The sequence below is a fragment of the Lepisosteus platostomus genome, chromosome 7 (assembly GCF_059453375.1).
Source record: "Lepisosteus platostomus isolate fLepPlt1 chromosome 7, fLepPlt1.hap1, whole genome shotgun sequence".
Taxonomy (NCBI): domain Eukaryota; kingdom Metazoa; phylum Chordata; class Actinopteri; order Semionotiformes; family Lepisosteidae; genus Lepisosteus; species Lepisosteus platostomus.
In genome coordinates, this window is record NC_142617.1 from 41,983,171 (window position 1) to 42,000,711 (window position 17,541).

General features: G+C 46.3%; 1 protein-coding gene across 1 annotated transcript; it reads left to right on the plus strand.

Moving 5' to 3' along the window:
* Positions 1-6,042: 6,042 nt before the first annotated feature.
* On the plus strand, positions 6,043-11,917 carry LOC148658809 (acidic mammalian chitinase-like). The gene is made up of 11 exons (XM_088640472.1): positions 6,043-6,140; positions 6,633-6,662; positions 7,455-7,656; positions 8,046-8,102; positions 8,231-8,396; positions 8,942-9,066; positions 9,424-9,547; positions 10,049-10,234; positions 10,793-10,912; positions 11,064-11,205; positions 11,514-11,917. Exons 1-11 carry the CDS (start codon positions 6,116-6,118, stop codon positions 11,789-11,791), a joined length of 1,455 nt encoding a protein of 484 aa, XP_088496598.1. The 5' UTR covers positions 6,043-6,115; the 3' UTR covers positions 11,792-11,917.
* The last annotated feature ends 5,624 nt before the right edge of the window (positions 11,918-17,541 follow it).

Sequence of the window (17,541 nt, forward strand, 5' to 3'; positions counted from 1 at the left end):
GCCTAGGCAGGGGCTGGACATCAGCGGTGGATGCAATATCTTTCCAATAATGTGGTGACCACAATTATACACAATATTCTAAATATTGCTTTTTAACATAGAATCAATTGATTTATATTCTTCATTTTAACTGTATCTCCCAAGGTTTTTTCTTTGCTTTTGCAATTGCTTCCTCACAATAAGCCATTAGAAGATGTCTAAAAGATACAGTGTACAAGACCTATCTTAAATGGTTTATTTTAACATAAACACCTGAGTCTTATTCATAACTTGCCTTTTCCAGCACTGCTTTTCCCATTTTGTATTTACTGTTTTTTATCATACTATAACATAACACTTACAGTGCCTTCAGAAAGTATTCTGCCACCACCAGGCTTCACCGTAGGGATGGTACTAGCCAGGTGATGAGCGGTACCTGGTTTTCGCTACACATGGAGTTCAATTGTTGTCTCATCAGACCAGAGAATCTTTTTCCTCATGCACCCAGAGTCCTTTAAGTGCCGTTTGGCCAACTCCAGGCGGGCTGTCATATGCCTTTTACTCAGGAGTGGCTTCCATTTAGCCACTCTACCATAAAGACCTGATTGATGGAGTGCTGCAGAGATGGTTGTCCTTCTGGCAGGTTCTCCCATCTTTACACAGGAACTCTGAAGCTCTGTTAGAGTGGCCATTGGGTTCTTGGTCACCTCCCTGACCAAGGCCCTTCTTGCCCAGATACCCAGCTCTAAGAAGAGTCTTGGTGGTTCCAAACTTCTTCCATTTGCCGATTATGGAGGCCACTGTGCTCCTGGAAACCTTCAAGGCATTGCCAGTTTTTTTATACCCTTTTCCAGATTGACACAATCCTATCTCGGAGGTCTATGGACAGTTCCTTGGACTTCATGCCTTGGTTTTTACTCTGCCATGCACTGTGAACTGTGTGACCTTATTAAGACAGGTGTGTGCCTTTCCAAATCATGTCCAATCAAGTGAATTTGCCACAGGTGGATCACGTTCTAAAGACATCTCAAAGAGGATCAAAAGAAATAGGATGCATCTGAGCTCAATTTGGAGTGTCATAATAAAGGGTCTGAATACTTTTGTAAATGGGAGATTTCAGTTTTTTATTTTTAATAAATTTGCAAAAAATTCTAAAAACTTGTTTTCACTTTGTCATTATGGGGTATTGGGTGTCGATTGATGGCAAAAAAGAATCAATTCAATCCATTTTGAAATAAGTCTAAAACACAACAAAGTGTGGAAAAAGTGGAGGGGTCTGAATACGTTCTGAAGGCACTGTATATAATAAAGTGCCACCAACAGTGGAAACTATTTCTTGTATAAGCACTCGATTAGTGGTTCTTTATGATTATATTCCCTTGTTCCCTGCACCACCTTGTACAGCACCATATCAGTAGATTCCATTATTTAATCCAGGGCTATATCAGACAATATACGTTACATAAAATTCCAAATGTCAGGCTAAAGTGCCATAGGAACGATAAGGTTGATGGTAAAGCACTTAACTCATGTAAAGTAAATACCAGGGAGTGAAAATGTTCCATGTCTGGGGCTGGGTCTTGGGGTTGTAGTAGCAATGGTGACACACATGTACAGTACAGTACAGTATGTACAGTATATGTTATAGTGTACCACACTGGTGAGCCCAAACAAAGTTTTATAAGCTGTGATTTCTTATTTTGACTAAATTGTAGTTTGTTGTCTACAAACCTCATCAGGAATAAGTGCTTTTTTGATACTGGATGTATAAATGATTGCTTCTCCGTGTTTTTTGTGAATGAGCTGGCAAATGCAATGAGAAATATAAAAAAGCGATTGAGGAATGTGTTCTTTGTCTCATCGTCTTTGTCTATCATCTGAGACGATAAATTCATTTTAAAGTGAATCAACATTTCATTTTCCTTTACTGTCTCGGTTTAATTTCAGTTTGGCATTCTGACTCCATGTTTTGTTTTTACTACTTTAAATTGTGAGTTTGTAATTTTGCTGTAGTTCATAACCTTTTCAGTTGGTGCTGACACGCCCATCTGCATTCCTTTGTCAGCTGAAGAGACTTGGTACCGAAGGAGGGAGTGGCGCATCTCACTCAAGTCCCAGGGGCTGCTGCTGCTTGACGAACTGGTGGAGGCCTGGTGAACTGGGGGTGTCATGGTGAACTGGTGGTACCGTGGTGAACTAGAGATGCCCTGGCAAGCTGTGGAGTCCTGGAGACCTGGTAGTACCGTTGTGAACTAGAGGTGCCCTGGTGAGCTGGGGATGTCCTGGAGAACTGGTGGTACCGTGGTGAACTAGAGGTGCTCTGGTGAGCTGGGGGTATCTTGGAGAACTGGTAGTACCATGGTGAACTAGAGATGCCCTGGCAAGCTGTGGAGTCCTGGAGACCTGGTAGTACCGTTGTGAACCAGAGGTGCTCTGGTGAGCTGGGGATGTCCTGGAGAACTGGTGGTACCGTGGTGAACTAGAGGTGCTCTGGTGAGCTGGGGGTATCTTGGAGAACTGGTAGTACCATGGTGAACTAGAGATGCCCTGGCAAGCTGTGGAGTCCTGGAGACCTGGTAGTACCGTTGTGAACCAGAGGTGCTCTGGTGAGCTGGGGATGTCCTGGAGAACTGGTGGTACCGTGGTGAACTAGAGGTACCGTGGTGAACTAGAGGTGCTCTGGTGAGCTGGGGGTATCTTGGAGAACTGGTAGTACCATGGTGAACTAGAGGTGCCTTGGCAAGCTGTGGAGTCCTGGAGACCTGGTAGTACCGTTGTGAACTAGAGGTGCCCTGGTGAGCTGGGGATGTCCTGGAGAACTGGTGGTACCGTGGTGAACTAGAGGTACCGTGGTGAGCTGGGGGTATCTTGGAGAACTGGTAGTACCATGGTGAACTAGAGGTGCCCTGGCAAGCTGTGGAGTCCTGGAGACCTGGTAGTACCGTTGTGAACTAAAGGTGCCCTGGTGAGCTGGGGATGTCCTGGAGAACTGGTGGTACCGTGGTGAACTAGAGGTGCTCTGGTGAGCTGGGGGTATCTTGGAGAACTGGTAGTACCATGGTGAACTAGAGGTGCCTTGGCAAGCTGTGGAGTCCTGGAGACCTGGTAGTACCGTTGTGAACTAGAGGTGCCCTGGTGAGCTGGGGATGTCCTGGAGAACTGGTGGTACCGTGGTGAACTAGAGGTACCGTGGTGAGCTGGGGGTATCTTGGAGAACTGGTAGTACCATGGTGAACTAGAGATGCCCTGGCAAGCTGTGGAGTCCTGGAGACCTGGTAGTACCGTTGTGAACTAGAGGTGCCCTGGTGAGCTGGGGATGTCCTGGAGAACTGGTGGTACCGTGGTGAACTAGAGGTGCTCTGGTGAGCTGGGGGTATCTTGGAGAACTGGTAGTACCATGGTGAACTAGAGATGCCCTGGCAAGCTGTGGAGTCCTGGAGACCTGGTAGTACCGTTGTGAACTAGAGGTGCCCTGGTGAGCTGGGGATGTCCTGGAGAACTGGTGGTACCGTGGTGAACTAGAGGTACCGTGGTGAGCTGGGGGTATCTTGGAGAACTGGTAGTACCATGGTGAACTAGAGATGCCCTGGCAAGCTGTGGAGTCCTGGAGACCTGGTAGTACCGTTGTGAACTAGAGGTGCCCTGGTGAGCTGGGGATGTCCTGGAGAACTGGTGGTACCGTGTTGAGCTAGAGGTACCGTGGTGAACTAGAGGTGCTCTGGTGAGCTGGGGGTGTCTTGGAGAACTGGTAGTACCGTGGTGAGCTAGAGGTGCTCTGGTGAGCTGGGGGTATCTTGGAGAACTGGTAGTACCATGGTGAACTAGAGATGCCCTGGCAAGCTGTGGAGTCCTGGAGACCTGGTAGTACTGTTGTGAACCAGAGGTGCTCTGGTGACCTGGGGATGTCCTGGAGAACTGGTGGTACCGTGGTGAACTAGAGGTACCGTGGTGAACTAGAGGTGCTCTGGTGAGCTGGGGGTATCTTGGAGAACTGGTAGTACCATGGTGAACTAGAGGTGCCTTGGCAAGCTGTGGAGTCCTGGAGACCTGGTAGTACCGTTGTGAACTAGAGGTGCCCTGGTGAGCTGGGAATGTCCTGGAGAACTGGTGGTACCGTGGTGAACTAGACGTACCGTGGTGAGCTGGGGGTATCTTGGAGAACTGGTAGTACCATGGTGAACTAGAGGTGCCCTGGCAAGCTGTGGAGTCCTGGAGACCTGGTAGTACCGTTGTGAACTAAAGGTGCCCTGGTGAGCTGGGGATGTCCTGGAGAACTGGTGGTATCGTGGTGAACTAGAGGTACCGTGGTGAACTAGAGGTGCTCTGGTGAGCTGGGGCTATCTTGGAGAACTGGTAGTACCATGGTGAACTAGAGGTGCCTTGGCAAGCTGTGGAGTCCTGGAGACCTGGTAGTACCGTTGTGAACTAGAGGTGCCCTGGTGAGCTGGGGATGTCCTGGAGAACTGGTGGTACCGTGGTGAACTAGAGGTACCGTGGTGAGCTGGGGGTATCTTGGAGAACTGGTAGTACCATGGTGAACTAGAGGTGCCCTGGCAAGCTGTGGAGTCCTGGAGACCTGGTAGTACCGTTGTGAACTAGAGGTGCCCTGGTGAGCTGGGGATGTCCTGGAGAACTGGTGGTACTGTGGTGAACTAGAGGTACCGTGGTGAGGTGGGGGTATCTTGGAGAACTGGTAGTAACATGTTGAACTAGAGATGCCCTGGCAAGCTCTGGAGTCCTGGAGACCTGGTAGAACCGTAGTGAACTAGAGGTGCCCTGGTGAGCTGGGGATGTCCTGGAGAACTGGTGGTACCGTGTTGAGCTAGAGGTACCGTGGTGAACTAGAGGTGCTCTGGTGAGCTGGGGGTATCTTGGAGAACTGGTAGTACCATGATGAACTAGAGGTGCCCTGGCAAGCTGTGGAGTCCTGGAGACCTGGTAGTACCGTGGTGAACTAGAGGTGCTCTGGTGAGCTGGGGGTGTCTTGGAGAACTGGTAGTACCGTTGTGAACTAGAGGTGCTCTGGTGAGCTGGGGGTGCTCTGGCCAAGTCAAGACCATCCAGCTCTGCTGGCACACACATGGCCAAGCCAGGCATACTGTACATTGTCTCCTGGGGAGCCCCGTTGAGGCTCTCCTAACGCCAGTGGAGTCTGGACTGTAAGGCTCACCCAGTGCTCTGTGCCCTTCAGGATTCCGACTGTGTTAGTGTAAGTGTGTATATATACTGTATAACGTCTATATCAAGCATGTAACTTAATTAATTTGCTTCTGGGAAACTTCTGGAAAAATACAGGTAAAACAAAACCATTAAAAGAACCATTATGTAACAGTGTAATGTGTTATAATCTCCGTGTTACACACAAATAAACCAACTCTTCTAAGCTACAGAATCATGTTTACATACTTGCAGCTACATAATTCAAGTGATGAATAAAAAGTTATGCATTTTGACTCAATGGTTTTCAGTAACATCTTTAAAAATGGTTTTATTTCAATTTCCTGTGGTTTATAATCTGTGATTTATAATACTCCCAATATTCATGTGATCTCATACTGAAGTGTATACAATCATCTGCAGTCATCTTTTAAAACTTGACACAATATTTTGCACATTTTTGTTGCACACTCTCCTAAAAAATGTTTATCACTTAACTGTTCATTTATCAGTACAGTAAAGCTGTAATGACATTTTAAGACATTCAAAACCATTTAAAATTTAAAAATACCTACAAAATACACTTATGTACCAGATAATACTGTGTAGATTACTAATGACAAAGGGTAGGGGAAAAGATCAGCCCATTATATACCTTGCTATAACTAATTATTAACATTATTAACAACTGTAACATTTACTGCTTCATCTGGTATCAGCTTTGAAAAGTCAGCCAGTTTTGGAAAGGTCTATTCCACAACAAGTGACACAATGGCATCTAGTACTTTCCTCCTTCAAGGTCACTCCATACACTGGAAAAAATAGCCCTCATCAAACATTCTTGATACACTAATTGTTTTAACTGGACTCATAAACAAATATGAGTGGAGGGAGTTTCTTGGAGTGATAAGAGGATTTCTGCAGGTTTTACAGTATATAAGGACCAGGCTGGTCTGCAGTCAGACGTACAGAGGCGAAAATGGGAAAGCTACTGATCTGTGTTGGTAAGTAGAGTTCTCTCTGCCTTGTGCTTCTCTCCTGGGATTGTGAGGTCTGTGTAGATTACTTCCACTGCAAAGGCAGCTTAGGTGGGGTACTTGTTGAATTTGGGGATTATGAGAAAGGCATCCTATGCAAAATAACTGCAGTACATTTGGCTGCTAGGGGCTTGCCTTGCACAAGGGGTCTGTAGGAACCTGTTCAGGATTTTGGTTCTGATCAGAAGGAAATTAGTCATAGGGGACTGAATCCTGAATAAGGGGTGTGTATGAATCCAGGCACAAGTGGTAAAAAGGGTTATAGGCTCCAGGTAGGTGACTACTGCAGTTGGTGATGAAAAAAATAGAAAACAACAAACAGTTTTTATACTGTTCTCATTACTGATTGGAGGATTTTGTTTTATCTGAGGCTAATAGTGTCAGTGCAAGATTCCTCTCACTCCAGAGCTGTTCGGCCATCGAAAACGTTTCTCACTCTCCTCTCACATTTTCTTACAGGTCTCGCACTCCTGCTGCACGTGCAGCTTGGTAAGTCTTCTGACACCCGTTCCGCTGTGTTTGTCTCCTGACAAACGGGGAGCTCACACATGGTTTTTAGCCATTTTAGAGGCCTCATTTTGCTTTGCTTTCACGAAATGCCCATAAAATGGGGAGGGGAGAGGGTCCATTTCAATTGCTGATAAAACTAAACGAAGGAAACTTCAAAATCATACTCTCCCTATATATTCAATTGTTAGAGAGGCATTTCTAAAACTGAAACATACCTAGGCTGATTACGGAGTAAACACCACTGAGGCTAAATAAAACAACACACAACAGCTATCTTAATTTTCAGTTACAAATTGTAAAGTACTTAATTTACATTGTAAAAAGTAATGGTGCAATTTTGTTTTTTAGTCCTTAGCCAATTAATAGTGTACAAGGGAGTCCTCTACTGGCCAGAATGGTCTATAGCAAGTGCACCAGTTCACAAAGGGAAGACACCAGCTATTAAGTAGCAAGATTACAGACTTACTTTTTAGCTGAAGCAAAGTGCCACTGACATACAAACAGGAGAAATGGGTAACAAACACTGACGTCTGTAGTCACAGCACTCAGAAATGGAGCTAATGGAACTTCATACAGGGCTCAGTGGCTTGCTTCAGAGATGATCCTTGGGCTGCTGTGACTACTGCCAGGAAAACACATCTGATGATGGATCATGGCACCCCTCTCCCCATGTTACTTTATTTATTGCGCACCCCATCAGACGTGCTACAGTACATCTGAATCACAAACGGAAAATCTGCTTTGTAAATCCTTCCAACAATCCTCTTTCAGGATATTCCTATGTCCTGTCATGTTACTTCACCAACTGGGGCCAGTACAGACCAGGAGCTGGGAAATACTTCCCTACCAATGTCGACCCATGCCTGTGTGACCATCTGATTTACGCCTTCGCTGGGATGAGCAACAATCAGATTAAGACCTACGAGTGGGACGATGTCAAGCTCTATGGAGAGTTCAACGGCCTCAAGAACCAGTGAGTGCTTTGTTCAGTAGATACAATCTCCTGTCAGTGCAACAAAGCAAACTTTTAATTTTTGAAGGTTAAAAACGAATTATTTGGCTTCAAAACCACTCTGGCTTCAAGCAACTTAAAAATATCACTTTCTGTGATTTGTGACTTGGACAATTGGTTCAGCTCTGTGGTGGAGCACGAATAACTACAGTAGAAATTAAACTAAAAGGTGGACGTCACATTTCAGAGGGCAGACTTCTTAGGGATTGACTCAATCAGTGGACCAATCAGAAAGCCACAGTAATGACTGTGGACTGCAGTAAGGATGATTGTTGTTGGGTTTCTCACAGGGACAATGTCTCTTGCCTGAATTAAAAGGATTTACAAAAGCTCTGCTCTTCTTCTCACAGGAACGGAAACCTCAAGACCCTCCTGGCTATCGGTGGCTGGAACTTTGGAACTGCTCAGTAAGTATGGCCTCTCGCGAAGTTTCGCTCTTGTCCCCGAGGATGTTAAGGAGCCTGGAGCCTGGAGTGAGAAGGTCGCTCTGTCCTGCTCCCTCTTCTTCTCTCAAGCGCCCCCTCTCTCACCCTAGGTTCTCTGCCATGGTGGCCAGCCCCAGCACCCGTCAGACCTTCATCCAGTCGGTGATTAAATTCCTGAGGCAGTACGAGTTCGACGGCCTGGACCTGGACTGGGAGTATCCCGGCTCCAGAGGCAGCCCTGCCCAGGACAAGCAGCTCTTCACCACCCTTGTCCAGGTAGGAGAGCAGGACAGCGGAGTGATGAGCACACCGGTCTGCAGTGCCACCCTGCAAAGTGACACCTCTGAGTGCTCCTCTTAGAGGTTAATCAAGAGCTTAAATAACAGCAATGCTTAAATGTCTGCAACAAGTGGAATCATTTGGATCTCCCTCTTGATGGGCTCTTATTTACATAATTAAAACATGTTAATTTTCTGAAGCACACTGTATATAAAAAGTCTCAGAACATTGGAACTTCTGATTGAGCACCAGGTGTCTCAGAACCCACGTTTCCCGTCCTTGAGAATTCCAATCCAGATGGATTTATAATACAACAGTAAATCATAGATTTCTAGAGACTTGGAACTGTTCAATTGCAGTCAGTTACTGTATATGAAGAAGTGCATTACGAATGAAGTCACTTGCTTGCCGGATTAATGACTGGCAGTCCGATTCAGCTGGGCTGTCTCTCTGCGGGACCAGGACTGGAGACGCCTGCTCCCTGCCCAAGCTGTGCTGCATGCTTATGCCTCCCTCCGCTTGTTCACCTTGCTGCTCTGCAGGAAATGCTGGCTGCCTTTGAGGCTGAGGCCAAGCAGACCAACCGTCCTCGTCTGATGGTGACCGCTGCAGTGTCGGCCGGCAAGAGCACCATCGACTCTGGATACCAGATCGCCCAGGTCTCCCAGTGAGTGTCGGCACAGCTGTTGTGTGGCCAACACCGTTCAACATATGGGCGCTGTTTGCTGAATCCTGCTTGTAGGCTAGGCTCTCTCGGGCTCCGGCTTCTGGCTGTGACCTGTCAGTGTTCCTGCCTCTCCAGGTGTCTCCTGGTATCTGTCCAGCTTGTCATACAAGCACAGACTCGGTTTTACTACTTGTTGCCTGAGCAGAAGGAAATCTGCAACAGTTAAATACCTTCATGTCTCATCAAATTCTGACATCCAAAGAATAACAGGCATAGAGGCTATTAATACAGATCGTATGCTTCTCAGCAGTCCTGAAAAGTTAAGCATTAAATGGATACTTCCCTTGCTCTCCCCAGGTACCTGGATTACCTGCATGTGATGACCTATGACTTCCACGGCTCCTGGGAGCGTCAGACTGGTGAGAACAGCCCCCTGTACAAGGGACCTGCTGACCAGGGCAGCTACATCTACTTCAACGTGGTGAGTATTTGGTCATTAGAACACAGAGACTTATCTACTGTAGGTCGTGCTGCTGCATTGAATGTGAAGATCATGGATAATCATTTGTAAGCCAAACAGAAAATAAGGCTATTCTGGAGGAAATGCGGCTTTTCGTGCAGAGCTGCAATCTATGTTTTCTAAACAATGTCATCAGGGGCTTGGAAAGCACAGGGAACAATAAGATCACAATTAAAAGCGAAGCATGGCCATGCTTTCAATACAAAATCAATAGAATGGCTGCAGTAAATGAATCTTGACAAGGTGCTCCTTCCTTGTAAGATGCCATTATCTCCCATAGCTGGTGTATGATTTCTCAGTGCTAACAGCTGGTGAACTTGATTTAATAAAGTACTAATGCAGGAGTTCATTTCTCAGGGATTTCAAGACTGTCTTATTGGGCACAATGCAGATAGAGTGATTTTTGAGACCCCTGTTGCCAGCTGACTTTAACTAATGGGAACGCGGGGTTCATTTTCCCAGGACTACGCCATGAACTACTGGAAGAGCAACGGTGCTCCTGCTCAGAAACTGCTGGTTGGCTTCCCCACCTACGGACACACCTTTGTGCTGGCCAACCCCTCCAACAACGGTGTGGGAGCCCCCGCGTCTGGCCCTGGCCCTGCTGGGACCTACACCAGGCAGTCTGGCTTCTGGGCCTACTATGAGGTGAGTCTACCAGGAGCTCGGACCTGTCAGAGTGCTCAGCCAGGCCACTGGGACCAGTGGTCATCAGTACTCCTCAGACAATCATTAAAGCCTCTGCTTCCCTGCCTGCCCTGGGCTTAGGAATAGAAAAATGTTCTGAGCAGATGCCTTTGTTCAAAATTCAAACAAGGCTAAGGCTATAAGCTAGGCTAGATGTTTAACAAATATGTTACACATAATATATAAATACTATGTATAAAATATATAGTATTTTCTATATATCACTCTGACAATGATTGGAATACCAAAAATGAAAGAGTAATGCACCCTTATTTTTGATCAATTTAACTTTCAGATGTTTTAGCACCACATAGATGATTAATTTGATCAAATATTCTGCCAACAGGGCTAATTGGGAACTCCTGTTACAATAAGTCTGTATGTTTGCAGCCCCAGAAATGAAGCGATATGAGGTTTTGTGAGGGTTCTGGACCATCCTGCCTGTGTGAGAGCTGCAATAGCACAGGGGCTGTTTCTCTCCCGCTTGGCTGTTGAACAGAGTGTCTCCTCTCTCCACAGATCTGCACCTTCCTCAAACAGGGAGCCACTCAGGCTTGGGATGCCCCACAGGATGTCCCCTATGCTTACAGTGGAAACACCTGGGTGGGCTATGACAACGTGAAGAGCTTCCAGATCAAGGTGTGTGTCATGGGAGGCAGGACTGGCACCACAGTCAGCACACTCATGAAAAAAGAACATCATTTCTTTTGGACGAGAGCAATCCGTGGCTTTCAAAGTCTCGGTAGAGGTGCTTGGGATAAATCCCACCTGTCTCTCTATCCCCCCACAGATCGACTGGCTGAAGCAGAACAACTTCGGAGGAGCCATGGTTTGGAGCCTTGACCTGGACGACTTCAGTGGCACCTTCTGTGGGCAGGGCAAATACCCTCTGATCAACACCCTGAGGAACGGGCTCGGGACCTCCAGCTCAGGTCTGTCTCCCTGACCCCTTGTCCGTCTGTCCGCATGCGTCAAGCCTCAGCAGCTCTTACAGGAAATTTAACAGCACACCTGATGTTGAATGTCGAAGCAATGTGACACAAGGAGGGTCCCAAACTGGGATCCAGGCACCCCTGGGTGTGTCTTCACATGCTAACCAGGTTGTCCCCAGCAGACCCTAAACATCTAGTCCACTAAGCTCTAGTCAATCAAATCAGGACAGCGCTGTGACTTTGAAACCCTCTGCTCTCCCTGCCAGCCAGGTCTGACCCCCACTCTGTCGTCTCTCCCTGTTTCCCAGGCTGCACCCCCCTACCCCAGCCCCTGCCCCCTGTGACTCAGGCGCCCAACACTCCAGCAGGGGGTGGCGGCAGCGGAGGCGGCAGCAGTGGTGGCAGCAGCGGAGGTGGCAGCAGCGGAGGGAGTGGGAGTGGCTTCTGTGCCGGCAAAGCCAACGGCCTGTATCCCGACGCCTCCAACAAGAACCACTTCTGGCACTGCATGAACGGCGAGACCTACAACCAGCACTGCGCGGCCGGCCTGGTGTTCGACCCCAGCTGCTCCTGCTGCAACTGGTAATTGAGCGGCCTCTCAGCTCGAACCCCTGCCAGCCCCCCTCTCCTCCCCTGACCTTCTCCCTGACCTCGACTGACTCTCCTGTGTAATCAGCAACCCAGCACTTAAATTAAAGCCCTGCAAAGCCAACTCCTCTGGTCCGGAGTCTTCCTTTTCTTTCTTGAGTGGTTTCTGTCAAAGTCTCACACAGAGGACAAGAACACTAACATACCGTTTCAGCACACAGTGGCAGGTTGCAGGGCAGCCAGAGCCTATCACAGCAAGCATAGGGCACAAGGCAGAATACACCCTGGATGCGATGCTAGTCCATCGCGGGGCACACACACACTCACTCCAGGGCCGATTTTTCCACAGCCAAATAACCCTCTGTAACGGAGACGGACTGGAATCCGTGTCAGATCTTATAGAAGACCCTATGCGATGCGGTAAGAGCTGGAGAAAACAGGAGGCGTGGTAAAAAGGAACACACAGGGGTTTAATAGTGCACAAAATAATAGTGACAGTCCGTGAGACAGTGTACAGGGGAAGACAAAACGGCATCCAAATCCAAACGGGTCCAAGGGGAGGTCAAAGCACAGTCCGAGAGTCCATCAACGAGGAATCCATCCTGGGACGCGACAAAGTTAAAATCCCCGGGAGGGGGGAGCACACGGACAGACGAGACATGGAGGTCCAAGGGTGACGGGGCGAGATCCTCCAGACCCCGGGCTCAGGAAACGGGAGGTGTCGGGGATGAGGCCTATGCCCTCAGGAGACGGACGTAGGGTTTCCTGGTGCTAGGTGGGCCTCGCGACATCTTACCCTAATGATGAGCCCCGAGGACTGGAGGAGCTGGTCTTTAAATAATAACACTAAAAGGGTACACCTGGAGAGCTAAATGACACGAACAATAATGAGAGCAGTGGAGCGCCCTCTAGGGAGGGATGTCGGGCGTGACACCCTCCTCCTGTGGGAGGAAACCGAAACTCCTGGAGGAAACTCACGCAAGCACAGGGAGAGCAGACAGACTCCATACTGACAGCATCCCAGGAACTGAGCCCAGCAATGCTAACAACCGCGCCGCCCCTCATCATTCCTTGTGTATTCCCAGCATGCTCCCTAACGGCCACTGGCAACCTTGCTGGCTGAGGTGACTTATGGGGAAGGTGACCTCCAAGGAACTCAGATGCTAATATGCCTTGTAGGAATAACACCAGCTGATGTGGTCTTGCTGTTTGAACCAGTAGCAAATCATTGACAAAACAGCTCAAGTGCTCACATAGCTTTGTCAACAGTAAATGTATACTTTAAAAATAGAGAATCTTATTCACAATAAACTCAAAACCTTGAATTGCCCTTCAGTTGCAAATCTCACACCCATTACTTTATTGCGTGGCAGGCTTCCACTGGACAGAGGAAAGATTTGACCAACATCCGCCAACTGGGTGCTTCATTTTTGCTTATTTTGTTTGGGAGAGGGCTCATGGTTTTCATTTGTTCAGTGCCTTAGTTTCAGAATTCAAAACGTCTTGGCATTTTGCAGAAAAGGAAAGCTGAACATGCGACTTCACCTCGCATCTCTGTAAATCACTTTTTTCAAAATTTCCTGTAAATATGGAGAGGTTTAATATCTGTTGTTTCTAAGACAGACCACCAGATGGCGCTCACTGAAAAAGAAATCGGAGTAATATGACCAGAATGAGTTAATTTTTTATTTCGAGTGGAATTTATAACACAGGAATTTCATTTTCAAATAAACAATATGCAGAGGCTCCAGATGCTAAAAATTAAGATACATCTTCCCATTCCCACATGACATATCTCGCTTGATCACTGAAAATTAGGATTAAATTGCAATACATTCCCCAATTAGTCAGGTGTCAAGATAAACACGTAATTCTGATATTAAACCAGGTTCACAAGCACAAAATTGTTTTGTTTTACCCGCTTCCAGGCGAGGAACAAAATATCAGGAAGTAAAAAAAAAGTTATTTTTTTACTTTTTAAAGTAAAATGGTTAGCATTATAGTCCTTTGAAAGATACTCTTAGATTATTTGATTTTTGAGAGTGAAATGCATTACGTCTTCCTGTAAATAGGAAGGTTTTCTTCAGCCAAAGGTTTTTACTGTTAAAACGGAGAACAGAATCTGATTGACATGACCGTTTCCTTCTGGAATTTCCCTAAGAAATAATAAACAGCAGTTTCTTCTGCCGTTTGCTTCGCTTTGAACAGCAGTTAGGCTGTTTCTTTTTGTTTGTTCGTTGATCAGGGCCGTTGAGTTAGAAGGGGCCGGGGACTTTGCTGTAAGTTTTCTTTGTGTTTCTCTTGAAACGTTTTGAATCCTTCAACTTGGAAATTACCCAAGATATATACAGTTAACATGAAAGTTACTGTTACAAATATACAGCAAATTAGGAAGGTTAGGTGGGATAATGCCTTAGTCTCCAATCGCACGTCTTCTCGAACTTGGTTATAATGGACGCTACCGTGGACGCTAAAGGGGGTAGAAAAATATATTTTCTGATCACCTAAATTATGCCATATATTTTACATTAGACATACTGTATATATTTAGAAACTGTATCCATGCACTGGTTATTCACAAACTTCTGAAAATTGTGTTAATTACTTCTGACTTCTGTTTTTTTACGTCCGACTGGATATTACACAAACCGAACCTATCTGGCGAAAGCCAGACGTTTGGCAACCTTACCTGTGTTGGCTACAAGAGCTCTGTGAAGTTCCCGCCCCCCTATAAACAGCACAAACGATGAAACTCACCTCATCCGTTAGTGCTGCGTTTGTGCCATTGAAAGTAGCTTCCTAGCTGCTTTCGTTCCTGAGATATAATGCCTTTTTTTTCGGGGGGTCACCTTGTCCAGCCCCCCTACAACGTCGTAGGAGAACTGGACCGGTCTCATTCGTTTGTGCCGTTGAAAGTAGCGTGTGCGCTGCTTTCGTTCCTGAAATATAGTGCCTTCTTGCTCGAGTGATCGAGTGACACGCACGGTGACCTTGACCTCCAGTGATCCTGTCTACCGAGTTCAGGCGCTCTGTTACAGGTGCGAGGATAACAATTCTGCAGTTTTGTGTTTCTCTGCTTGACCGGGTGGGTGGCGGCGGTGCATTTTGCATTATGTTACCAGTTCCTTCTGTGCGTTTGTGTGAGCAGGAAAAATGCATTTTTCGAGTATCATACCCTAATCAGAAGAGTTGCGGGTGTAGTCTTAAAAAGCGAACACTAGCAAACAATTGGATGTTCTTACAAAGAGGCTTTAACGAGCACGTCTTAATACTTCGCACTCTTTTAAAATCTGAAGAAGTGATCAGTTTCTCTCTGTCTCCTTCTTAAATAAACACGCGCACTAGGGGGGGTGTAAAATTTATGAACGCCAAGACCACTGTTGTTGCATTTTTTTAATGTTAAGTACATTTGTCAACATGAAAAAGAACCAGGATGTTGTTTTAAGGGGCAGTACGTACAAAGTTGACACGGGTAGTTCGTATCACATCGGAGAAGCAACTACCGTCTCATACATGCAGATCGCGGCAATTTACAGGGTTGTACAATTTACAATTGTATTTACAGGGTTCTTATGCGTAAACATGAAACGATAAGCTCACGGTCCTTTGTGTTTCTGGTCAGTCTTTGGTGTAGAATACAGCGTGAGGGCAAACCTCGTCCTCTGAAGACACAGATATACTGTACATTAAGTGCCTTTGTTAGATCGTCATATTTCTCCCAGGTGAAGTCGTGTCTTTTGCAGTATGCAATGTAATGACCCAGGATATGTTTGCTTGTCCAGCTCCATGAAGTTGCCCCCCGCCACCCAACAAACAGCACAAACGATGAAACCCACCGCATTCGTTAGTGCTGCGTTTGTGCCGGTTTGTGTCGTTGAAGGTAGCGTTTGTGCTGCTTTCATTCCCGAAATCTAGCGCCTTGTTTTTTCGGGTAATAACGTGACTACAAGGAAATTTGCAGGTACCAACATACTCGGTACTTTAAATCCTGAATGTAAAGAAAACAACCGGTGCAATTTGTTTTCTGAGTCTGTCTTGTCGGGTGGGGTGGATGTTTCAATATATTTCCATATAGCGCCTTCTTTTTCTGGCTGTGACGTCACTCTATGGCGTACAAAAACAGCAAGGTCACGACCACCAGATCTTTCAATTGTGATCTTTTGATCAGTTGACCCCAGCTTTGCAATTTCACACCTTTATAGTTGGGTAACAATACAGAGCTTTAATCTAGTATGTTTCCTTGAACAGTATAACCAGATGATGCAATTTTGTACTAAACTCTTTACTTAAATATACCGTTATGTGATGGTATGCGGTTCTTTTGAACTCCATGTCGCGACATAGGGGCACGGCATTTTGTCTAGCTTCATATCAGGAAATATGGACTCCATGTCCCGACATGGGGGCGAGAGGGGGCAACATGTCATATCGCGATATATGGACTTCATGTCGCGACATGGGGGCGGAGCAGCATGTCATATCGTGATATGCGGGCTTCATGTCGCGACATGGGGGCGGGGCGGCACGTCATATCGCGATATGCGGGCTTTATGTCGCGACATGGGGGGCGGGGCGGCACGTCATATCGCGATATGCGGGCGTCATGTCGCGACATGGGGGCGGGGCGGCACGTCATATCGGGATATGCGGGTTTTATGTCGGGACATGGGAGCGGGGCGGCACGTCATATCGCGATATGCGGGCTTCAGTCCTCGACATGGGGGGCGTGGGCGGCATGTCATATCGTTATATATGAACTCTATGTCGCAATATGGGGGCTGGGGCGTTTTGTTGGGGTATGTCATATCACGATATACTGTACGGGCTTATAGATATCGTGGTAGTAAGGCGATGCGATCTTGAAGTCCGCACCCATATCGTGACAAGCTATCTGAGTCATGAACGCGCTGTGGATGCCATTACATTCTTTGTCTGCTATTCAGTCTTGAGCTCAGTGCGATTTATCTTAGATCAGTTATTGGAAACCAATGGATGTGTTACTGTATATCCACCGTGCTTATACAGCTCACACGGTTAACCGGGGCTGCAGCATTTGGACCAACAGGAAAATCCCTCACCGATATATCTACATATACAGTATATAGTTTTGGAACTTCCGCTGTGGCGTTTACCCAATCAGTGTCGATTCTCAGTCTTGCTAAATTTCACCCAATCGCGGCCCGAACTGTTCGGGGTTTAGCCAATCACGGGTCTGAGAGCTGCTCGAGCTTGCAGCGCCAGGTGGATCGGCTTGTTTACTGTCAATGATAATCTAATTTTAAAATGCTTTACCTATTTGCAAAATAACTGCATCGGCTTATTTTTTATTTTAATGTCTTAATTGATTCAAAATATCCCGTATTCTTCTAAATAATTTTTTATTTGCAATATAACAGTCTCCGCTGTTTTCTGTAATTAATACATAGTATTTTTTAAACAATTTTAATAGTATATTGAAGGTAGGGGAAACCACCTACTGCTTTGTACTTCAAAAATTAATAGAAATGTAAAGTCTATGATAATTATATTACTATGCTTTTGCGTTCATTTTGTTTTTTATTGTAAAATTATATCGATCTTGAAACTAATACCTAAAAATGTGAATATGGGCACTCGTGTTATACCAGCGGTAATTTGGAAACTGGTGTTGTCAGGATCCAGCAACAGTGTCTCTTCACCAATAAAAGGAGTACACAAGCAATACATTTTCGAGAATATGGTTAAAAATTAAAAGAGAAAACACTTAAC